At 45.1% G+C, this 21,707-nt stretch overlaps 1 protein-coding gene across 1 annotated transcript in view; it reads right to left on the bottom strand.

Moving 5' to 3' along the window:
• The window catches only part of LOC115567333 (calsyntenin-2), a 267,669-nt gene that overhangs the window by 9,986 nt on the left and 235,976 nt on the right, over positions 1-21,707 (bottom strand). Inside the window, exons 10-15 of the mRNA XM_030393798.1 lie at positions 19,699-19,865; positions 16,237-16,385; positions 10,339-10,550; positions 3,432-3,602; positions 3,073-3,218; positions 1,486-1,609 (exon numbers count right to left, since the gene is read on the bottom strand). Coding sequence (XP_030249658.1) covers positions 1,486-1,609; positions 3,073-3,218; positions 3,432-3,602; positions 10,339-10,550; positions 16,237-16,385; positions 19,699-19,865 — 969 coding nt within the window. The remainder of the gene's footprint in view (positions 1-1,485; positions 1,610-3,072; positions 3,219-3,431; positions 3,603-10,338; positions 10,551-16,236; positions 16,386-19,698; positions 19,866-21,707) is intronic.

Here is a 21,707-nt window from a genome sequence, read left to right as displayed (position 1 = left end):
GTAGGATGGCACTCTTAATACTCTATATTTTTGTACCATTTGGGCAGTTCCCATCAAAAGTCAGTCTGTAGTAGTTGGAGACTGAACCTTGTTCCTGTACAAATTATTATTCAGTCAGGGCTCTATAATACAAGATCTGTTAACGTTTAATGTTCACGCAAGAGCGCAGCAACCATATCCACCTGACAGGATGTGATATATGCGTGCCTCTACACTTAAGCTCTTGGATGCGGTGTATCACTCTGCTGTCAGGTTAATCAAAGGTGATGTTTATTTGGGCTGGGTATCACCAGGTACCTCGCGATACGATACTATCACGATATTTTGCCCACGATAACTATAATATCACGATACAGCGATTCTGCGATAATCGATATATTGCAAAACATTTCATCCACGATACATCACGATATCTGTGTCACTGAAGAAATTCTGAATTTATTGACTGCACTGAATCCATTTCACAGGAATTACAAAACATTGTCAATCAATTTCACATGAATGACAGCCAAGTAAACAAAGAGTATATTGCACAGTGACTGTTCTTAACACACATACTGACTACTATCATTATCTATCATTAAATATCTATATGTGTGGGTTTCAGAGCTACTTAAACCATTTTTTTAATTTTATTTGGTTGTATACCTATGTTTGAATAAAGATAAAGCTGTCCTCCGAGGAGGGGTTGTGGTGGTGGGCCGAAAAAAAAAAAAGAAAAAAAAAAAAAAAAAAAAATATTTTTTTTTTTGCATTTTTGAATATCGATATTTGGCACCAGTGTATCGATAACGTACCTCAAGACGAAATATCGCGATATATCGTAGAATCGATATTTTGGCACACCCCTAATGTTTATAGCACCCATCATTGCATCCTGTATAAAAATAAAAAAAAAGTTGTGTGGTCCTCTCTCTCTCTCTCTCTCTGTCTGTCTGCGAGATGTGATGTGCATTTGTGTTTGTTTGTCTTCCCCTTCTTGGAGAGATGCCCTCTTCTGCCACTTGGGTCCACTGAACCGCGTACTGTAAGACTCGGGCCAATGACCGGCCGTTATCGCGAGTTCCTTGAGTTTGTGCTGAGCTCGGCGGATCTACTTTTAGCTTTCTAAGCCCCGACCTGTTGGAACTCTTTGCAGAGCGCCTTAAAAATGAACACTTTGTTACCCCTTGGTGCATTCAAATCCTTGATCAAAACGCATACTATGTCTGTTTGTTGCTGTTTTAATTGATTTGCTTTCGTATCTCATTTTCACGAACAGTGTTTATACACTTGTTTTAATTGTTTTCTTTCTTCCTAATCAGCATCCTTTGCAACTGAGGACAGGCTCGAAATGATTTTCGGGGGTTTAAACAAACGCTGATAAGACAGAATGAATAAATACGGCTGGATAAAGGACAAATGAAATAAGAAAAATCAAAACAACTCTAGTGCAGAGAAGACAAAAACAAACTGAATATGTTAAAGTGAAGCATGTGTTCTTACCTGAGCTGTGGCTGGGGTACAGGTCATGGATCAAGGAGGGATGGTGGACCACTTGCATGTACTGAGGCGGGGCTACCATGTGATTGACATGCTCTCCAGCTTCGGAGCTGTGCAGTACGCTCACCTGGCCGGGCACAGATGAAGCAGAATTGCTGATATCAGACGGTGGTGTGATCACATTGTTATCTGCGTGGTCCCGGTGTCTCTCGCCTATACGCCTGAACTTGCCTTGACTCACACAGATGATGTATTCCAGACAGGGTAAAGTATAGATTTTAGACAGAAGCCAGGAAAGTGAATGTATTTATGCCTATTGGGGAACACGGTCGGCTCAGTACAGGAAGGTGAAATGTAAACTAGATTGATCGACCCTCTCCCAAGGTTTAGACTATGTGTCTGGTGAAACATTTTGTTCCCAGCAAGTAAACACCAGAGCGCGTATGAATAAGTCAGGCCGACCAGGGACAGAGGCAAACCACGGTTAGCCGACACACTGAGCTGATTTTGACATTTATCATCAAGTAAGAACAATGCCTCACAGGTGGAGTGTGTGTGAAGGTTTCACTGTAAAAACAGTTCAGGGTCTCTCCTCAGCTAAAATATTCAGCTTTTTTATGTCAGTGCCAGTGTGTCTGGCTGCTGGTGGCAGTGTGCACCGGAATCTAAAGAACATTTTGGAATGATGAAAGAATGTGAAGGGCGTTGACATGTTTGGCAATCAACAGATATTTGTCACACAGTTTTCATTAAATCCAGTGTGAGAATGGAATTGCATTTTAAGACAAGCTGAAGGTTTTTCATTTGTCATGCTTTCGGTTGCAATTTTCCAAAAGATGCTGTGCCACTGAGGCTGAAAGTGACGCTCCTGGAACTCCTGGTCATTTTTTTTTTTATTTGCTCTCAAAGTGGTGCCGGTTCGAGCACTTTGGTCCAGTTTTGTTGTAAGAAGCAGCATTGTCTCTGGTGACAACTTGCTCTTTCTACTGCTGACTATCAGAAGTGATATTAATGATTTTCGAAATATATGTAAAACACCATGTGTTGTTTGAGAGCTGCTTGTCAGCCTGAGGGTCTTACACCACAGGTTCCTTTCAGGAGTGCCTGGAGCATGTATCTGGTGGGTGGGTTGGATCGGCCACCATAACTACCACCATGACTAAAATTAGAAAAAAAAATCAAAACACAAGGATAACCGAATGTCACGCTCATATGGTCTTAAAATATCAATTTTATCATCTCGCTGTCGGCAGAACTGCATTTAACTTTTATTTTCATCAGCGATAAATTCGTAGGCTTTTTTTCTCGATGAATTAGTTAGATGTTCCATCTATAGAGTGTCAGAAATTAATTGCATCATTTTCCTGAAGCTGAGGTGATACAGTCAATCTTTAAACTGCTCTGCTTTTCAACAAACAGCCTCAAATATTCTCAGTTGACTATATGATAATAACAGCAAATTCGGTGTTGGTGTTCTGGCTTGGATAAGGTTGGACAGTCAAAATTGTTGCCCGTTAATTTCATGCCTGTACCATGTTAGTCATGAAGCGATACATCTGTGTCACTGTGCAGGCTGTAGGTCACACTGACCTCCAGGTTGAACTCGTTACTGGTGTATCGTCCATTGAGCTCCGAGCAGGTGAGGCGAAACCTTCTCTCTGCCAGTTGTTCGGGCCGCCAGTTATAGTAACGCACCTGTCGGATCACCTGCTCATAGTTGGACATTGAGTCCACGCCTGAGGAGAGAAGCAGAGGGTCGGTAGGGTCGTTACATGAAGACAAGCGATAAGGTGAAAAACTAGACGACAGAAACCACAGAGGCTGACACGTAGAAGGCTGAGCTAGATCTCTGGCCGTCTCAAACAGAGCGGCAGTGGACTAGGCTGTGCTTTTCAACTGGCTGAGAACACTCTGCATGCAGCTTTGGCTCGGGTACCATAGAAACCTACCATAAATGGACATGCCAGAGGTGGAGTTGGTGGCGTCGAGGTGTTTTCCGAGCAGAGTGCTGCGCTGCAGTTGGAGGGACTCTTGCTCCGGCCTCAGCTCCTCACCCAGCACCAGGACATCACAGTAGTCCAAGTTATGAATAATCTCCTCCAGCACCCCGGGTCGATGTGCTACACCGAGACACACACACACGCACACGCACACACACACACACACACACACATTGCTGTAATTTGCCTGCTTTGATGCTCACACCAGAGAATATCAGAATCAGTTTGCCCTCACCTCATTTTGTTATTCAAGGCTGTTGGCAATGAAACTTGTATTTCGGGTCATTTTCTATATTCGGTTTAAAATGTGTTCTCACTCCTAATGAGCTCTGCTGCAGCTCTCTTGGAAACACATCTTCAGGCACCTCAGGGGGTTACTTAAAGAGTTAGTTAAGAGTTTTTGAAGTAGGGTTGTATGAGGCTCTTATCCACAGTCGATGTACTACCTACAGTAGATGGAGGTCGACACGCCCCCCCGGGCTGGAGAAACGGTTAATGTTCTGCAGTTAGTTTGCGTTATTGTGTGTCTTCTGGTATTTAAAGTCACACATTAAGGGTAACTAACTGTTACCATCAGCTCCTGTGTTCTTTGCAACGTACATTTTTGTTTTGTCAAAGGAGTCTGGTGGCTTTGGAGCGAGCTTGTTGGTATGGACATAATGGCTTCAGTTCCCTGTCAGAAAGGGCTGTGTGAAGGCAAAAAAAGAGGCGAAAAATGTTCTAAATATAGAATAAACACACAGATTTTCTTAGATGGGCTTTTTAAGGTGGCTAAAATGTGTTTTGCTTCTGCCCACGTCCACCGCAGTACATTGCTTAGCTTCCCACACCTATTCTCCTGCTGCTTCTCCAAACTAGGGGTGAGCTGACCGCCATTTATTGTAAAGTGATACTCTGACTACGGATAAAGCCTTCATACAACCTCACTTAAAAAAATCGGAACTAACCTTGTAAGTTCGGGTACCTTTATTCTCATATATTAAAGCACATACGCTGTTCATATGCCCAGCTGCTGTTGCCAAAGCATTTGTGGAAAATAACCCTGAACACTTTGAGGAGCCATAATTCAAAGAGTACAGGACACAACACACCTGCTCCCTCTCCCCAACTCCAATTATTCCTCGGCGCTCTCAACACAGGCAGCGCCATGAGCTGCCGTGGTAACAAGTCCCCTCAGACAGCTCCCATCACAGTAACGCCGGGCGGCTGCCGGGGCTCTCCGACAGTCTGCTAAGCACCAGCCTCCACCTCTCCCTGCTACCCAGCCCTCTCCCTCACTGTACGCTCCCCGGGGAAGGAAACCGGCTATGCCCATTTAACAGCTTCCCAATGGAGAGAGATAGATATGTGGCATGTGTGTCTGGAGGGGGTTCTCTGGAGGAACGGCAGCGATGAGGTGGAGAAAAGGGGGAGAGAGCGAGCGAAACAAGTAGGAGGAAAGTTGTCTTTCAGAAGATTAGATATGCTTTGCTATTGTTTTTGTGATTGAAGGCTTTGGTGCGCTTTATTTTGAAGTTGTTCCTTCAGTGAAAAGTGGCTTGCAGGGAACACTTCACTTGCACTTGAGCCACTGTTATCTTATTGTTGAGGGTGAGCAGCTAGCATAGCCTTGCGATTGTCATATGAAATACCATTACGTAACTTATGTACTTAATGTTCATTTTTTTAAGCACATCACGTTTTTTTTAAGTAACATCATTATTTTAACCTAAACCATTTTGTTTTCCTAAACCTAACCAAACTGTGACCATACAACGATCTGGTACACCTGTTTTGGGAACGTGGTGTATGCCATCATGGTAGTCAGTGACAGTCAACCTATTCTGTTGTTCAGGTATGAGGACGTGTTAGCTGGCAAGTTCTACTCGACAGCATGCAGCTGTTATCATCAGTTAATAAACTGTGAGCTACCAGCACCAGACAGAGTTAGCGACTAGCCTAGCTGGTGAACAGAGTGAAGCATTAGCCGCTAACGAGACCGGAGTTTGACGGGGGAGTTGACGGAAAGACAAAAACAGAGTGAAAAGATCCTCGCAAAATGTAAATGTGTCTGGTAGTCGTACACACAACTTTCAAACGAATGCTATCGTTGCCAGTTGATGGATGTGTAGGTAAGCTGATGTTTGCTCACAAAAACACTTATTTTCTGCTTGTTGTCGAATTTGTCTGCCCCCTAGTGGCCAAGAATATCTATAATAAAAGAACAGAATAGTAAAAATTCAACTGTTGTCATGTAGCATGGCTGAAGAGTGCCATGGATCCCTGAAGCTAGCTCTCTGCTGTTACTGCACATTCTCAGGGAGTCTACGTAGCTTAAAAATCTCAAGTTGAATTTGTCGAGAATAAAACAGTGTTGCTCGATTCGGCACCCACAACTTTGGCTTTAGCGTGTGGTGGCTGATATTAGCGAGCTTTGGACGGACATTTCTGTGTAGCTGGCTTTACTGAGTCAGGTGGTTGACTATATTACCCTTCTCTACATTCTCTACATTTTAGCACATCATAGATAAACATTTCAGTGGTCATCACAGTAAAACCACTGAAATACCGGCAATTAAAACAATGAGAAGGAAGCAATTTTATGGTGACACTGTGGTTGTTTCCTGTATTCAGTTCCATTTCGCTCACACTCAGTCCTATATATCTTGCTCAAGGACACTTTGACATACAGCTAGGGGGAACTGGGATTCGAACCAGCGACCTTCCGATTACTAGACGACCCGCTCTACCTCCGGAGCTACTAAAGAAATAAAACAGCTTTCTGAAGAATTCAGAGATTTATTTATTAGTATTAGAGCCATCGGTGGACTTGTTCTATTGTTTGCAAACTATTTGTGGTTGCATTTGTGGCTTGGCACAGTCACTCGCTAAATCTGGCATGTGAATTGCCTTGCTTGGTGTTAAACGCTGCTTTGACATAAATTAAGAACTAAAAAAAAAAAGTGCACCAGCTGGCACGAGCTAGTACACACAAAAAGCACCGCCCGAGTGAAGGAATGTCCCAGGAACAGTCTGTGTGAACGCGAGGCAAAAAAAAAACGATCTACAGTGTGGGTGGGATGGCAAAAAATAAAAAATAAATAAAAATCCTCGAAAGAATTACAAAGAAAAGAAAAGAAGATGAAGAGAGACTGGGAGAACCACTGAGCGCTGGATGGGTGGGAGTAGAGAAACGGAAGCAATATAAAACAACCCTGAAGCAAAGCAAGAAAGAGGGCAGAGAGAACAGAAGATGACCACGAAAGCAAAGCGGTCAAGAATTTAAGGAAGCTGAGTAAAAGAGAGAATTGATGACATTGGCTTTGAGTCAATGCATCAGAATAATACCTCGAAAAATATAGCGTGGCATGAGATGGCGAGAAGACTGAGGCGGGCTTAATACAAAGACAAATGAATGACAGAGAGAGACAAAAGGGTAAGGGGCTGATTACCAGGGACCAAAAGAATCTTACTGCATGCCATGCAAACGAAATTTGCGATTTATCTCGGATCCTCTAAGCCTCGAGAGGACACCAAATCTGCTCATTATGGAACTTCATCGTGCCTCCCTCTCCCATACACACTCTTTCTCCTCGTGTCTCTTCTCGCTTTCTTTCCATTTCTGTGTCTTTCGCTGGCTTCCAGCTAATCTCTTTCCCCCAGCTGCAGTCTCAATTTCACCAGCAGTAAGAGCTCCACCGGCTCCTGAAAGCAATGCCACTCTCTGCTCTTCTTTCCTTCGCCGCATTACACACAATGGAGGGCTAAAACCTCCCTCTCGCTCCGCTTATCTGCTCCTAATTGGCTGCGAGCGGCGGGGCCCGGGGGCCGAGTCGGGCCGTTCCCGCCACAGTGGTCAGATCGCTGGACGAGGCTCGAGCCGCCGGGATTTAAATGTCACACTCATTTGCTGCCGGTCAAGGCGGCGCGACCCTTAGAATCAGTCCAGTGGTGGGTGCGGGCCTCACTCAGCAGGAGGGGGTCTGCAGTCACACAAGGACAGATAGGGGAGTGGGTAACAGACCTGTATGGAGCGGAATTGACTCTGCAGGGGGAAATTGACAAGGCTAGCAGAGCTGCATGGAACAAATGGCTCTGGCTTGCGCTGTAGATTACCGCTGCTGAGGAAGGAAACTTGTTCTCAGCTGCGTCAGGAGGGGTTCCAGTATAGCTGTATGTGCTAACCAGAGGTACATTAACTCCATTTTCAGGCCCATGGATGCTCTCATTTGATGCTTCTCTTCACTACTCCACATGCATTTGAGAGGTTACCACTTTATACTTCAGTTTTAGGAAAGCTATAGTAAGTAGGTTGTTACTTTACTGACTTACTTGAAAAGTTTTGCTAATCATTTTTGACATATACTCAATTGGGAACAGTGCAACGTAGATGAGCCACCACTCTGTTGCATAAGAAATCATTTTACTTTCAAAGACACAGTGGGATAATATTAATTCTCTAACTATTAATCCACTGTCCTCATGACAGCTGTTTATTTATTTCCTCATATATGCCAAAATTGAAAAAAAAAAAATTCTTTATATTTCATTCCAATATGGCGCCTGTTGCTTGCCAAGCGCTAAAGCCAAAAAAGTTTTCCAGCTCCCATGTTTGTTTGCGTCTTTGTTTTGCTGCCCACTGCACATACTCATTAGTGTTTTCCACTCAACACGTAGACTTTACGTTGGGATGACATCACACACACAAAGTTGATTTCTGTAGGCCTCTAGGCCGTCATGCCTTCATAGTCTTAGGTTCATAAGACAATGGGCATGTATGAAGAGCCTGTCGTCATCAGAAAAACAAACATATAGTTCAACAATCAAAGCAGGTTATTACGACCCATATTTACAGTTGTTGTTTTTGTTGGGCGGCGAGCTCTATCAGCTGTTGTTGTTATTACCGCTGCAAAGGAGGACGTGAGCAGAAATAGTATTAAATGTGAAAAGTTAATATAGGGAGGAGGTCAGGGATGGAATGACTTTAATCCAGGAGTCTGCTGTGTGTGAGACCAGAAGCACATCACGCACATAACGCAAGATAATGTAGGTATGTTTCTGATGGTAGTTATGGAAGTAATGCAGTGATCTAAACGCAAACCGCCATGTTTCCCTAAACCTAACTATGTAGTTTAAGTGCCTATGCTGGTTTTCCACCAGCACTGTTGGCTGCGCCGAGTCAACCCGTGCCGCAGCGATTTGCTTTTCCATCACCAGTTTTACTGTGCCGAGTTGAGCTGAGCCACATCGGTGATGGACCTGCTCCGAAAGAAAGGCTAAGCCGGGCCCGCCCTGCCTCCAAGTGGGATGTCTCGCACCTGCAGACACCCCGTGCCGCGCACCCGTCTCCCCCTCAAATCTATACTCAGCCCATGTCTGTACAGAAATCTTGAGAGAAAGAGGTTTTTTTTTAAAAAGCTCTCAGGACTTCTGTAGCCTCTAACTGAATGTTTTTAGTTCATCTCGTCCCGTTTGTACTTTCAAACATCGGATGGGTTTTTCTGTTTCATTGTGCTCACTTCCATCTGTTCAGTCACTGCTGGTGAAAACACAACGTTTTCCTGGGGGTGAAGAAGTTATAGGAAATGAGATGTGTGCTGGAGCCACGTTGTTAGCAGTAGTTCTTCGATAGCACTGTGTGGGTTGGGACAGGTGCGTCATTGATTTAAGACACAGCTCCAAGCAGTTTGACAGGTTTTGGTGGAAATGCAAAATCCCAGGGCCGCACCGGGGCAAACCGAGTCGAGCCAGGCCGGCAGTGTACTGGAAACACTGCATACAGGACTCGATTTCAACACAGCTTGCCCCATCCTACATATCCTGTTTCACTCTAAAATACTGTGTGCCACATTATATAAGAAGCAGACTCTTAACTTAAACAGTCTTACTGTGACTCAGGTGAAGGATACTACTTCCACATCTGCTGCAAACCCACAGCGGGCGACCGAGTAGTCGTATCTTACTGTATGAGTCACACAAGCTCGCGACTTTACCGGAGTTTTGATAACCTTTACTCCCTGCGAGCAAGAGAACTTGGCGGCGTGAAAACAAAAGCGCAACTTTTGTTTTGTCGAGTTCCCGGTGTGCGCAGGCGTACCAGATGAAAGGAACGCTCGCTGCTGCTGATTTGCAGTCTCATGAGGCGTTATGAAATGTTCCGCTTTCTCTGAAGGTTTGTTTTGATAGCGAGACAGGTGGCACTGCATAGGCTATGGGACTTCATGAATGAGTGAGCACGCTATCAATATGAGGAACCGCTGAAATATTTAGTCAAGACAGATTCCTACCTGCGGGGAGGTGTGTGTCTCACACTCTGACTCGTACCTTTGGAGTTCGAGCTTCTTGACTGGGAAAGTAAACCGCGAAGGTAGGTTAAGTTAGCCACTTCCTGCAACTTAAATAGGATCCGTTGAGCCTTCAAAAGGCGCGCAAGTTACCAAAATGTACTTTTCAACAAAACAAGCACAAAGCACATCGGACAGTACTGAGGAATCCAGTATGCAGGTTTCAGGTTTCTTATTCTTTTGTGTTTTTTCTCCAGTTTGAATTGATGCTGTATATCCCCCCTGCACTGCAGTCCATGCTGAAGCTGGCTGCTGCATTCTGCCTGGGCATGAGGTAGTTGGAAAGAGATTATGAATACACAACAAGCAGAACCGTTGACTGATGATGCAATAAGGCGCTGATCCCACACCGGGCTCCCACATACTGTCTTTCGGATTTCGAAGGGTTGCAAACGTATTATTGTTCTCACAAAATCTTTGACTTGATTAAGCTGATGCAGGCTCTCGCTTGCTATAAGCATGATGGAGCCGTTATCTTAAATTGAATGCCTTGGGTAGTACAGATGTTGCTGACGTGTACTATAGCCTGATACCTGTATGGTGCGTGGTGGCGTCTGCCCGGGTGACCGTGCTGACGATGTGGAGGTCCTGGAACAGAGCTACACCCTCCGGCGCTCTGAGGTCCGAGGCCGGCAGATTCAGTCGCTCCACTCCGGTGATGGTTATCCTGGGCTCACTGGGCTGCAGCACCATCACCACCGCGTCGATGTCCGGGATGGTGATACAGGTGTCTTCACCAAAGCACCTGGAGAAGACAGAGAGGCAGGAGAGTGAGAGAAGAATGACAGAGTGAGAGTGAGAGTGAGAGCGAAAAAAGCAAGCGGACACCACTCGAGCGGTCTGGGACTGTTCAAGCTGGAGTTGTAGACAGAGTCAAGCCGAAGGTTGCGTAACATTCCCGATATGCAGTGTAATGGTATTGAAGTTCATGATTTACAGGCCAAAAAAATGGACTCCAGTTGTAAAAGTACGAGGTTTTCAAATGCCTAGGTTACAACCACAGCAAAGTGTAGTCGGGACTTGCTTCACATTGAAATATAGTCACTGAAATATTGTTAAAACATGTTACAGAGATGTCAACAATTTAGCCTCATTGTAGCTTTGATAAGCTTCACATTCATAATAGTTCCTACTGCGACTGGAATCTGTCATAATACAATGACATTGACCGTGATCTTCCGCAAATGTCCTACGCGCCTAATCCCCAGCATAACTCGGCCTTGGTGAGTGTATGCCGAGCACATTTCTTTATTTCCAGCCTCAGACTAATTTCACTCACCATGACTGAACCCTATTCACAGAGGAGAAGGTCAAATACGAGGGCCATCCAGCTCAGACCGGAGAGGCGTTTCGTAAAATAGCAGTTTCCCCAACAGAACCTGCTGTGCACCTATTTAACATCAGAATGTAAAAACGGCGCAGCGTTACAGCTGCTAGTAAAGCTTATCAGCACTAACAGGGACCTCTTAGCTGCACCGAAGGCAGTTAAATCCACGCCAGGACCACAGTGCATGCAGGTATTCAGGGGGTAAAAAGCTCCGTCAGCAGTCACAGACCTGCAGCAGAGTGCCTGCTGTGTTTTCATACAAGTGTTTTCATATGTTTGCCTTCCTCGCCTGCCTGTCAGCGTGTGACAGCGTGCGCTTTAAATGCACAGCATCCACTGGCAGCCGTTAATGGACGGACACACATCGGCTCTCTCGGATTTTCGGCCTGCTACCTTGCAGACCGGGGAGAGCGGACACGTAGATCGGCCACGTTCACACTAATGAGTGCAGACCCACAACCATTCCGACGCACTGGCTGACACGCACATACACACAGCTTAAAGACAGCAGATTACACATCAATCGGATGGAAAACTAGAGACATTAACATGAGAAAAGGGTAGTAGGAGGGGAGAAGGAAGGAGGGGCGGCGATGGGGGAGGAGGTGGTGGCGTTGTAAGTCGCGAAAGCCGAACAAACAACCCGGATTTTTGTTTTTACATTCCACCGAAGGCCTTTCAAACGCACAAACATCTGTCAGTGGGAGGGACATCAATGCTTCCTCTCACTACTGTGGCTCTGTGACCAGCTACAGGAGGAAATCATAACAAGCTTATTCTCTGCAGCGGAAACCTGGTCCACAAGATTTATGCGTCCTCTTTTTCCTCATCTACATTCTGATGTAAACTATACTGCAGTGCATAAATCCATAATGATGAATTCCCATGTTGTCCGTCTAGCTGGGTACGGTTACGTCCGAATTTTGAAAAAACTGAAAAGGGAAGTAGAAAGAAATGGCAGTAAAGAGGAGTAGGCTCAGCTGAACGTCAAAGCAGGACATTTAAATAGTGGCTTTGGATATTGCGGTCAATTGTAAAATATTTGCGTAGTGTGATTTACCATACACTCCGTCTCATCCATGTACACAATTACCAATGGGGTTGTATGCTGCTGCTAAACGTCAAATTATTTTACTTAGGGGCTTTACTAGAATAGGTTATTCTACATATTATTTTTCTCATACTGTCCACTGCTACAGCGCCCCTATTCACCCTCTGCCTGAACCCTCAATTTTAGTGCCTGTCTCTTTAAGTCTGCCCTCCTTAAAAGCCAGAGTCTGCTCTGATTGGCTAGCTCTCACAGGCCTGAGCTCTGCCGGTGTTTTTGCAACCACGGCTGTGTAGTTGTGACATCACAATGTTGCAGAAGTCCTTTTCTGAATACATACAATTTTCCTAAAATTCAAATATTGTATTTGTTTTAAATATTAAAATAAGAGAGCAAAATCAAAATCAAATCAGTTCCCTCAGAAGAGACCCTGGTAACATTTTTGCAAATGTATAACAAAACTGCTGAGTATGTTCCTTTACATTTTCTTTCTGTAGGCACAAACCTTGAGCGGTGAGCTCTGTAAATACCTGATGTTTCGTTCCACCTACAGGAAGTAAACTTACTTACTGGCTGTAACCAAAAAAAGAAATATCAAATTTACCTCCAGTTTTGTGAAAAATTAAACAAGAAATCCCTCAAACTTGGCCTGACAGTCGGAAAGGAAGCTAAATTATGGTCTGTAATCCTCCTCAGTCAGTTGTCTGAGGCCACAGTTTGTGACAAAAACAGGATTGGGGGGGGCATCGTGTAATCTTTCCTTTTCTTTCCTGTGGCCACAGCTGGTGGTGTGTGTCTGTTGGCTGTCCAGGCACTAAGCCATTGTTGTGAGCAGGGGGAGATACAAACCCAGTGATGCAGGGAGACGGCTGCTGCGTGGGCTCGATGAGCTGAAAAAAGAAGAAAAAACAAAAACCAAAAAAAAAAACCTGGAGCCAGTCCAACTTAATTATAAAGAAATATGACAAGGGGGCCTAAAAAGGCTGTTAGCAAAGATTAGCGCTGGTTACTTTTATTTTCCCGATGCCCGCAGTAATTGCAGTTATTAGTTGTCACAAATAGAAATTGCATTTGGAGTAATTACTTAACATCGCTGTTTATTTGTGAGGAGTGATACCGTCCGCGGCAGTCAGGGGAGTTTTTCTTTCTGCACTTGCTGACGCGTTATGGCGGGAGGCCATGTTTCAGGCTCTCAGTGTAACAAACTTAGTTGAAGAGAATCTTTCCTGCTGATGTGTGTTCTGGATAAGGCACTAAACCGACATCCTGGAAGTTAAATCACCTGTGTTATCAGCAGGAGGCTGCACTCGCATTTGCTGCTGTAATGCGAGGTCGGACACCAGGAACTAAAAATGTTCCTACACCTCTTCTTAAAGAAATGTGCACCTGATATTGGACATACTGGATGAAATCAGTACCCTTAAAGGGTATGCTATTCTACGTGACAGCATTGCTGGAGAAGAGACAAAAATATAATCTAAACAAACTGAAAATCTAATAATTCACTAAGCAATAAAACAGGCAGATTTACTGTCACCTGTGCTAATATGCAATCATGACATTGACATTTCAGTAGCAGCTAACTTGCATCTGAATGGTTCCTGTCTATATATGTACAGTGGATATGTGTCAGAGCAGGCCTCCGTGGCAGACACCTGAATAAATCAGTAGGAAAAACAGGTTATTTGGCTCTATGACAGCTCAGCCCCATTAAATGTCCTTACAAACTATTAGCCTGTATGGAAAATATCAAAGCCCTGGCCCTAGCTGTAGGAAACGGTGTTAATCACAACTGCTTTTCCTGCTGTGATTGTCAAAACATCTAAAAGAAAGAAATCCATTTGTTGTTGCGGCTGTCAGACTTTAGCAACCCAGCCTCTGAGTGATGCCTGCTGCGCAACCTGAGCTAGATTTCTACACAAATGCTGTGGTTGGCTATTGGACTGAGGATTTCAACAAAGAGCATGAATCAGTGTGTATTTAATGGTAAGGTTCATAAGCAGTAGGAAGGAAAAAAGAAAAAAAAACACTGAGCGACAGAAAAGGTTTGAGCCAAAACTGAAACTTAACCTTGGCCAGTGTCTAAAAGCAAACACTTGTTTGGTTGTTGATGAAGGTTCTCAGTCATCCAGGTCATGATAATTCTAAGTGTTGTATCACAGGCGGCTGAAACAAGTGCAACGATACAGCACTTAGAAAAACGTGTTTTGTTAAGACCCATAATGCCCCTGTGATTGAATGGCTTCCTCCTTAAAGTGTCACTCTGCCGTGCTCAGATTATGAAAAATAATGAACAACTATACACATTTGGCTTCATATCTAATGAGCATTTTAACCTCAGAAAAAAATAATACAGCAATTTAGATTAAAATATTTTTAAAATATTTGTTTTTGCCAGAAGCTCCCGGCAGGCCAAGTCCGACATTGTAGTGAGCCAACTTTGGCTGCCCTGAAATGTTTAATGGCTTCATCACCTTCAGGTTCAGTGACACATGACTGCAATTGTCACATTTGTTAAATGGAATGCATTGCACTGTGAAATCATCGGCAAAAAGTAGTGTCGCCTTTTTTTGTTTCTTTCATTGGAATCGTCCAGCCACGTATTTATGTTGTCAGCTTACAAAAAGATAAAACCACACTGTCTGCGGTATAGACACATTGTCGCGTTTCCTCCCTTAGCCGATACGTGGCACACTTATTTGTTTGCTTGTTTATATTTACTCCCTCACCAGTCTCCGTATGAAAAATGCAAAGAGTTTGTTCCAGAGAAGACATAGGACAGGGTGGCCCACAAGGCTTGTTGTTAAGATTAGCGCTGTTTGCTTAATTATGTTCTCGATGCCTGCAGTAATTGCACTTACTAGGCGTCAGCAAGAAGTGAGCTTAATTGCGTCGCCAGGAAGCATTTACATCTCTGTTTGTTTGTGAGGAGGACTGTCTGTGGCGAGGAGGGGTGGCGGGGGGGTTTGCTGATGTGTTGAGGCAGGGGGCCATGTTTCAGGCTCTCGGGGTGACTAACTTAGTTGAGGAGAATTTTTTATTCCACTGCTTTCTGCTCAGGATGTGGGTGTAAAAAAAATAAAATAAACTGGAAGCTGAAATACACCTTATCAACAAGTCTCTACACGTGTTTCTGAATGGATGCCCCCATACACACACACACACACACACACCCTTAAACACAGGGCTGTGACGGCCAGCAGACAAGCCGGCAGTCTGGGACAAAAACTTAATTTAAACAACATTTAGCGGTGACGCAAGCTCAGCCGTCGTTAGCATAATGTATTCCTTGATAATCGGCGCGCCTCTAGCTACGACGACTCCGCTTCATCACCGGCAGCCCGAGGAGCGCGCACGCCGGCACGCACGCACCCACACACCACTGCGCCGTAGGTTGAAGTTCTCGTGCCCGCGGCCGTGCATCGAACCCAACAGGAGGGCGGAGAGCGAACCCCCAGGGCTGTGCTGCGGGGGTCTACATATATTTAAAACAATCATGAATTTTAATGGTATCCCGCCAAGGGAGGCTGTTTTACCAGCCAAGTCTGTCTCTCTCTCTCAATTTCTCTCTCCCTCTTATTTTATATCTCTCTTTCTCTTTCCTCTGGCAAAACCCAGGCAGAATTATTAATACATGACATGAAAATGTAAAAACTGGCCCCCGGTGGCGACAGCGAAACAGAAAAATGGTGTATTAAAAGGAAAAGGAAGGTGACAGCAGAAGAAAAGGGGAAGCCGAGAGAGAGAGAGAGAGAGAGAGAGAGAGAGAGAGAGAGAGAGAGAGAGAGAGAGAGAGAGGAGGAGGGGTTGAGATCAATGTTTTCGAAGGGAATAATGTATCAGTCAGGCTGTGATATCTGCTGTGTTGTCTTAACACTTAACAGAAGTGTCGAGGTGGGTTTGACGCTGCTCATATCTGACAGAGGTGGCGCAGAGAAAAAAGATACAACAGGAGGAGGCAGAGGGAAACAAATGTAGGAACGGAGACAGAGTGTTTAAAAATACAGAGCAGAGAACAGACAGGCGGGGAAGGAAGAATAAAAGAACTGTACGCACTGGACGACCGTGGAGATGTGCAGGCGTCGGATGCCCGGCGTGGGGAACTGGCGAGAGTTTATGTAGGAAACTTTCCTCACGGCGGCGTTCATGTTCTCCAGGTCCTCTCCCTCCATCACCAAGATGGACTGGGCTGGGTTGAAGTGGAACTGTGGGCGGAGAAAACAGAGGTCAAACGTTTACAGTCATAGCTGCACCCGATCAGCTCCAAGTGAGGTGCTGCAGGTTTGTCTGCAGGTGGGTGCGGACACCATCTGTGCATACCAAAAGTGACAAGCTAATCCCAAAACCGGGCAATAAAAATTCAATTCAAGTTTGAAATTCAAAGTTTAAGACTTTGGACCTATGGAACTCGAGAGCAAAGACTTGAGGCTTAATGTGACTTGCAGAACAATGACTCTGTCCCACCTCTGGCACCAGCACATGTTTTTTTTATCCACTTCAAGGAGCGGTAGGATCTTTAATCTTTCAACCACCACCATCTGTTATCTTGAGGTGGCAGCCAACGACTGATGCAGCTTTAATGTGTCACACATCTGTCACAAACACACCTACATTTCTGGATTCGTGAGAGGTAAAGACACAAGGTCTCGTTTACTCCGGTTGTGTAATTGCGGGCATAGAGTGCGTACAACCTGAAATCACACGGTGGGCACAGCCATCGGTTTCATTTGACCGCAGAGAGTATGAACATCAGCTTGCAGAGGCTCGACACTTGCTTTAATCGGGTGATCCGTCAGAGTGAACATCGTTTTTGTACGTCGATGCCCTGCAAGAGCAATTCCCCTGATTTAAGGTCTCAGGTCTGCGTGGATGGATTATCGAACTGTTCAGGAATCAAATGGAAACCAGCGGCTGCTCATAAGACGGGAGGGATAAAATGTAGAAGTGTTACAATAATATGAATATGTATGGGCTTCGTAGCAGGCAGCCTAAACATGGAGGAAAAAGTGGTTGGGCCCCTTTAAGTGTGTGGACCGTGTCTGCGGACTCCCCTCATGAGTTCCGTTTGACAGAGGTGTGTCTTCTCCTGCAGGGTTTCATAGTGGGGATTTGCGGCTCCTTCTCCCTTTAAAGAGGGTTTAGTGGTCTCCTGCTAGAGCTGCGCTGAGTATCTCCCATTTCCCAAAACTGGCTGTTAGCAGCAGGGTGACAGCACTACAGCTCTCCACGGGGGCTCCCCATACACTCACTCCCCCTCCGTCATATTTCTCCTCACACCTTCCCCTCTCCGTTGCTGTCTTTTCTCTTATGTTCTGTTCTCTATTGCCACGTCCTCCTCTACCTCCCTCCGCCTCTCCTCCCCGCTCCCTGTTATTCTCCTCTGATTGTGCTGTGCCAGCCCTCCACCTGCTCTGCTAAATGCTGTCCTTAAGCCTCCCGCTGACTTATGTGAGCCAGACGAGTGTGTGGCTAAGAAGAAAATGAAATAGCTCTCAAAAGATAAACTGCGCTGGCCCTCAAGAGGTAGTCCTCCTCTCCTCTCCTCTCCTCTCCTCTCCTCTCCTCTCCCCAGCTTCTTCTCAAAAGGCTGGCGAGGGCCTCTTTGCTGCACCACAGCACAAGGAGCTCCGTGGAAAGACCAGCTGGAGCGAGGGAGAGAAAAGAAGACTGGAGAGAGACAGAAAGGGAAAAGAGCTGAGGGAGCTAAGGGACAGTGGGGTAGGTTTGGTGGGCAGGTGGGTGACTTGGAGTCTGCACAAACCCATATCCATCTTGTCTGTCCGCCGTCTTCCAAGATGCAGAGAGATGAATTAGCGGCGATGGTGGAAGGGGGGGTGGGGAGGATGTTTGAGGAGGTTCCAAGGAAGCCGACTCATTATTTAGCTGTGGGGATTCCTGTGGTCTTTTTGTGTCGGCTGGGTTCAAACTGTGTCTTATTTTTGGCGAATGTGCCCACACCAGATGAGGATGTATGTTGAATTTATACTCAGGGAGGTTGTTTGAAAACCAACTTTTACTGCTACCAGGAGTTGTAATTAGGGGAACAGATGAAGATTTGGGGAGATTCACTTATTTGCTTTTCTTGCTGAGGATTATTTGAGATTGACGTCACTCTCTTGGACAGTAAATATGAAGCTGAGGCGAACTGTAAGGTTAGGTTAGGTTTGCGTAAAGAACGGAAAGAAGGAAACAGCTAGTCTGGCCAGTGGTGGTTCTAGACCAATTTTAATAGGGGGCCAGGTTGGGACCAGCTTTTTTGTTAGGGGGGCACATACAACCCAGGAAAAAAAGACAAATCCCTCATTCAGACACCAGATAAATGGGACTTCAAACAGTGTTTACAATTTCAACATTTTTGATTTGGGTAGTTAACTGCTGAGACACTTTGTTTCTGCCTTTCCCTTCAAAATCAAAAATCATTTCAAGAAATCTGTCATTGTATTATTGATGCAGACTCCCTGTTGGGGGGTCCGGGGGTCCGGACTCAGAGTTACGGGGGCACTGGCCCCTGTTGGCCCCCACCCAGAACCGCCCCTGAGTCTGGCTCTGTCTGAAGGTAACATAATATGGCCACCAACACAACTAAAGCTACACCTTTAACACTGGACAGAAGATCTGTTAGCACCCATTAACACCTGGCCTTCTGAATGGAATGGGAAAGGTTCAATCGGCAGTCATTCTTTGTCAAATGCCCCTGCAGTAGTCGCAGGCCTGGATCAGCAGTGATGAAAATCCCAATGCCCGAGTGGACAAGCTCATTTTTTGACCCTCTTTCGGTGCGATGCTATGGCATGCGCCAGGGTTAAGGACGCTAGCTTGTTAATTCGAACATTGTACGAGCAGCAGGTGAGCGCCAATGAGTTTGAAAGAGACTAAAGTTGTCGATATAAAAAAGTTACCGTCCTAACATAAGTTTCCACTGAAGTACTTTCTGTATGGAACCCTTTGATCCCTGCGTAACCTGTGTTCTGCACTGTAACGCGAGATCTGTTTTGCGTTTCCACCGCAGACGCTACTCTTAAATGTAGTGCCGGCCGGCTCCGGTGTAAGCCCCCCTTTTCACTTTCCCAGCAGTTATAAAAAAGCTGCTGCGTGTGTTATCTGACACGCTGTGATGTGCACCCTACACATCTGCTAGATGGACAACTTCAACAAAATGATAACCTTCATTTCCACTGCTCCGCTCACATTTACTGTCTCTTTTCTGCCACTCGCTCACTCTAGCAACAGTGAACAGCCTGCGGGAGTCTTTTTCCTCAAAAACTGTTTCTTCAAATTCATTTTGTTATTTGGAAATGTACATATAAAGTATATTTCTGGTAGAATGTGATAAATGAATGCTAAAAAAACAAGGAGAAGGAATGAAACTTAAACACTGGCAGAATTCCTGGGGGTCTGTCGCTTTGTGAGTCTTCCCAGTTGTTCCTCGAACGCTGGATTCATCCGGTGGCTTAAACCTGAATCCACAGTTTAGGTCGGTAATCCTGCGCCACTGTGTGTGTTTGTGTGTATGAATACCTTTATGTTCTTATCCAGACTCTCCAGGGAGTTGATGTCCAGCCCCTCCTTGCAGGCTTGCAGACAGCTGATGACTTTCTGACTCTCGATCTTCCCTGGTCGGATGGTCAGTCCGGACAGGCTTCCTCTGAAGTACTGAGTGAACCGCGGCTTGGTCACCTCCCCACCTACAAACACACACACACAACCGTACACACACACACCTACAGTCAAAGCAGTTTGTAAAATGTCTCCGCCGGAATTAGGAGCGCAAGATTGTGAGAGATTTGTGGTGGCACTTGTTGCTTTGTTGTTTTTGCACCCAATATCACCAATGCAAAGTGCACAAGAACAGAATCTATCAGAAGAGGTCCACATAATCTATAAAATTGTTGCAGCGGGTCAGAGAAACTCAAAGGACTAGTAGATGTTTTAATTTGTGAGTTAGGATTAATCTGTTGTACAGTAATCACTATGGTGTCATGCTGTCTCTAGTGGTACGTAGCAAATGTTAGTCCCTGACACAAACAAGACCATTAAACTAACAGTGACCTCGCTCGCTCTTTAATTATGAGTCTTAATGACCGCATTATGGCTATAATTGGCCATAAGATGCATGTTTTGTGTCTCTGTTCTGTGACTAAGCGACTGGGTGCTGCCGTTAAAGAGCAAGCGTTACTCAGTCGGCCCGTCCAAGGCTAAATAAAGGTAAGGAAGAAAGTCAACACATTTTAAAGTATGTCCTCTGAACTCTGCAAAGGCCAGTGCCAGCAAGAGGAGTCTCCGAACCACTCATTATCTGAAAGGTTACCGGCTCTGGGTATCAGAGATTCACCTTTGCAATCCTTTCCTTCCTTTCATTTATTTCTTCACTTCCTCTTCCCTCCTCTTTGCCTTTCTCTGATCCTGAGGGTAATACAGCTATCAAGACATTCAAAACCGTTCACACGTCACGAACATTTGGAGGACGCTACCCCTGATGGGTTAAGACGTGGTTAAAATAGACTGCAAGAAACTCCCGTTCTGTCTTTCTTTGTCAGTGGGTCTGTTTACCCTTTCAACACACTTCTGTGACGTCAAGTCTCTTTCGCACAGATCTTTTCGTGCTGGACTATCGCCCATCCCTGCTGTCTGTGCTTCACCCCTGAAGTCTGGATCTGGATCATCCTAACCCCAGGAGATTCAGCCTCTCCTCTTCTCTCCCTACTTTGCATACTGTGCCGTCTCTCTCTCTCTTTCTCTCTCTCTCGCTCTCTCTTTCTCTGTGTGTTTGTTCATCCCACTATCTGTTTGAATACTGTGCTGCCTCTGTAAAGCCTGTCTTCTCTCTGTGGGAGAGATGCTGTGGTTCCAAGATCATTTGCTGCACGTCCTCCTGGATCCATACCCTTCACATCGAGGTAGCAATCAGTGGCTTTTCTGTATTCGTTTCACACTTTCCTTTTCACTGTTGATGGAGATAGTTGGACTTGCCATGAAAATAAAAAAATAACAAAAATAAAAAAATACTACAAAATGGCTGGAAAATGGGCGGAGATGTCCAACGGTCTGACTCGAAATGCTAACATGTATCCTGGCGACTTGGATGATGTGAGAACACAGGTTATTTTTTAATCAGACCTTGGAGCAATTTAATACAATGCACGAACAACCAAATTAAGCGGAAACATTTTTTTTTTTTCCTAACCCCAACCAAGTGTTTTTGTGCCTAAACCTAGTCAGAGCATATTGCACAGCATTGTCACATGATACAATTGAAAAATGAGAAGAAATATAAAGTTGTAACATTATTCAGCAGAATAGGTTGTTTTTTTCCCATTCAGCAATCGCCAGCATGGAAGTGAAAGCAGCAGCACTCCAGACCAGACACCAACACCAGATCATCCCCCTGCCTTCTCAAGACATCCAATCCAAACCATCCAATGAAATCTACTTTAGGTAAGTTCCACGAGATGATGAACTATACTGTGAAACTGTACAGGTAGCTAACCTTGGCACATTTTACAAGGTAGTGGTCCTTGTTTTGCGTG

Source organism: Sparus aurata, chromosome 2 (assembly GCF_900880675.1).
Source record: "Sparus aurata chromosome 2, fSpaAur1.1, whole genome shotgun sequence".
In the NCBI taxonomy this organism is placed as follows: domain Eukaryota; kingdom Metazoa; phylum Chordata; class Actinopteri; order Spariformes; family Sparidae; genus Sparus; species Sparus aurata.
The sequence above is the reverse complement of the archived record's forward strand: the minus strand, read 5'-3'. Positions and strand labels throughout refer to the sequence as shown.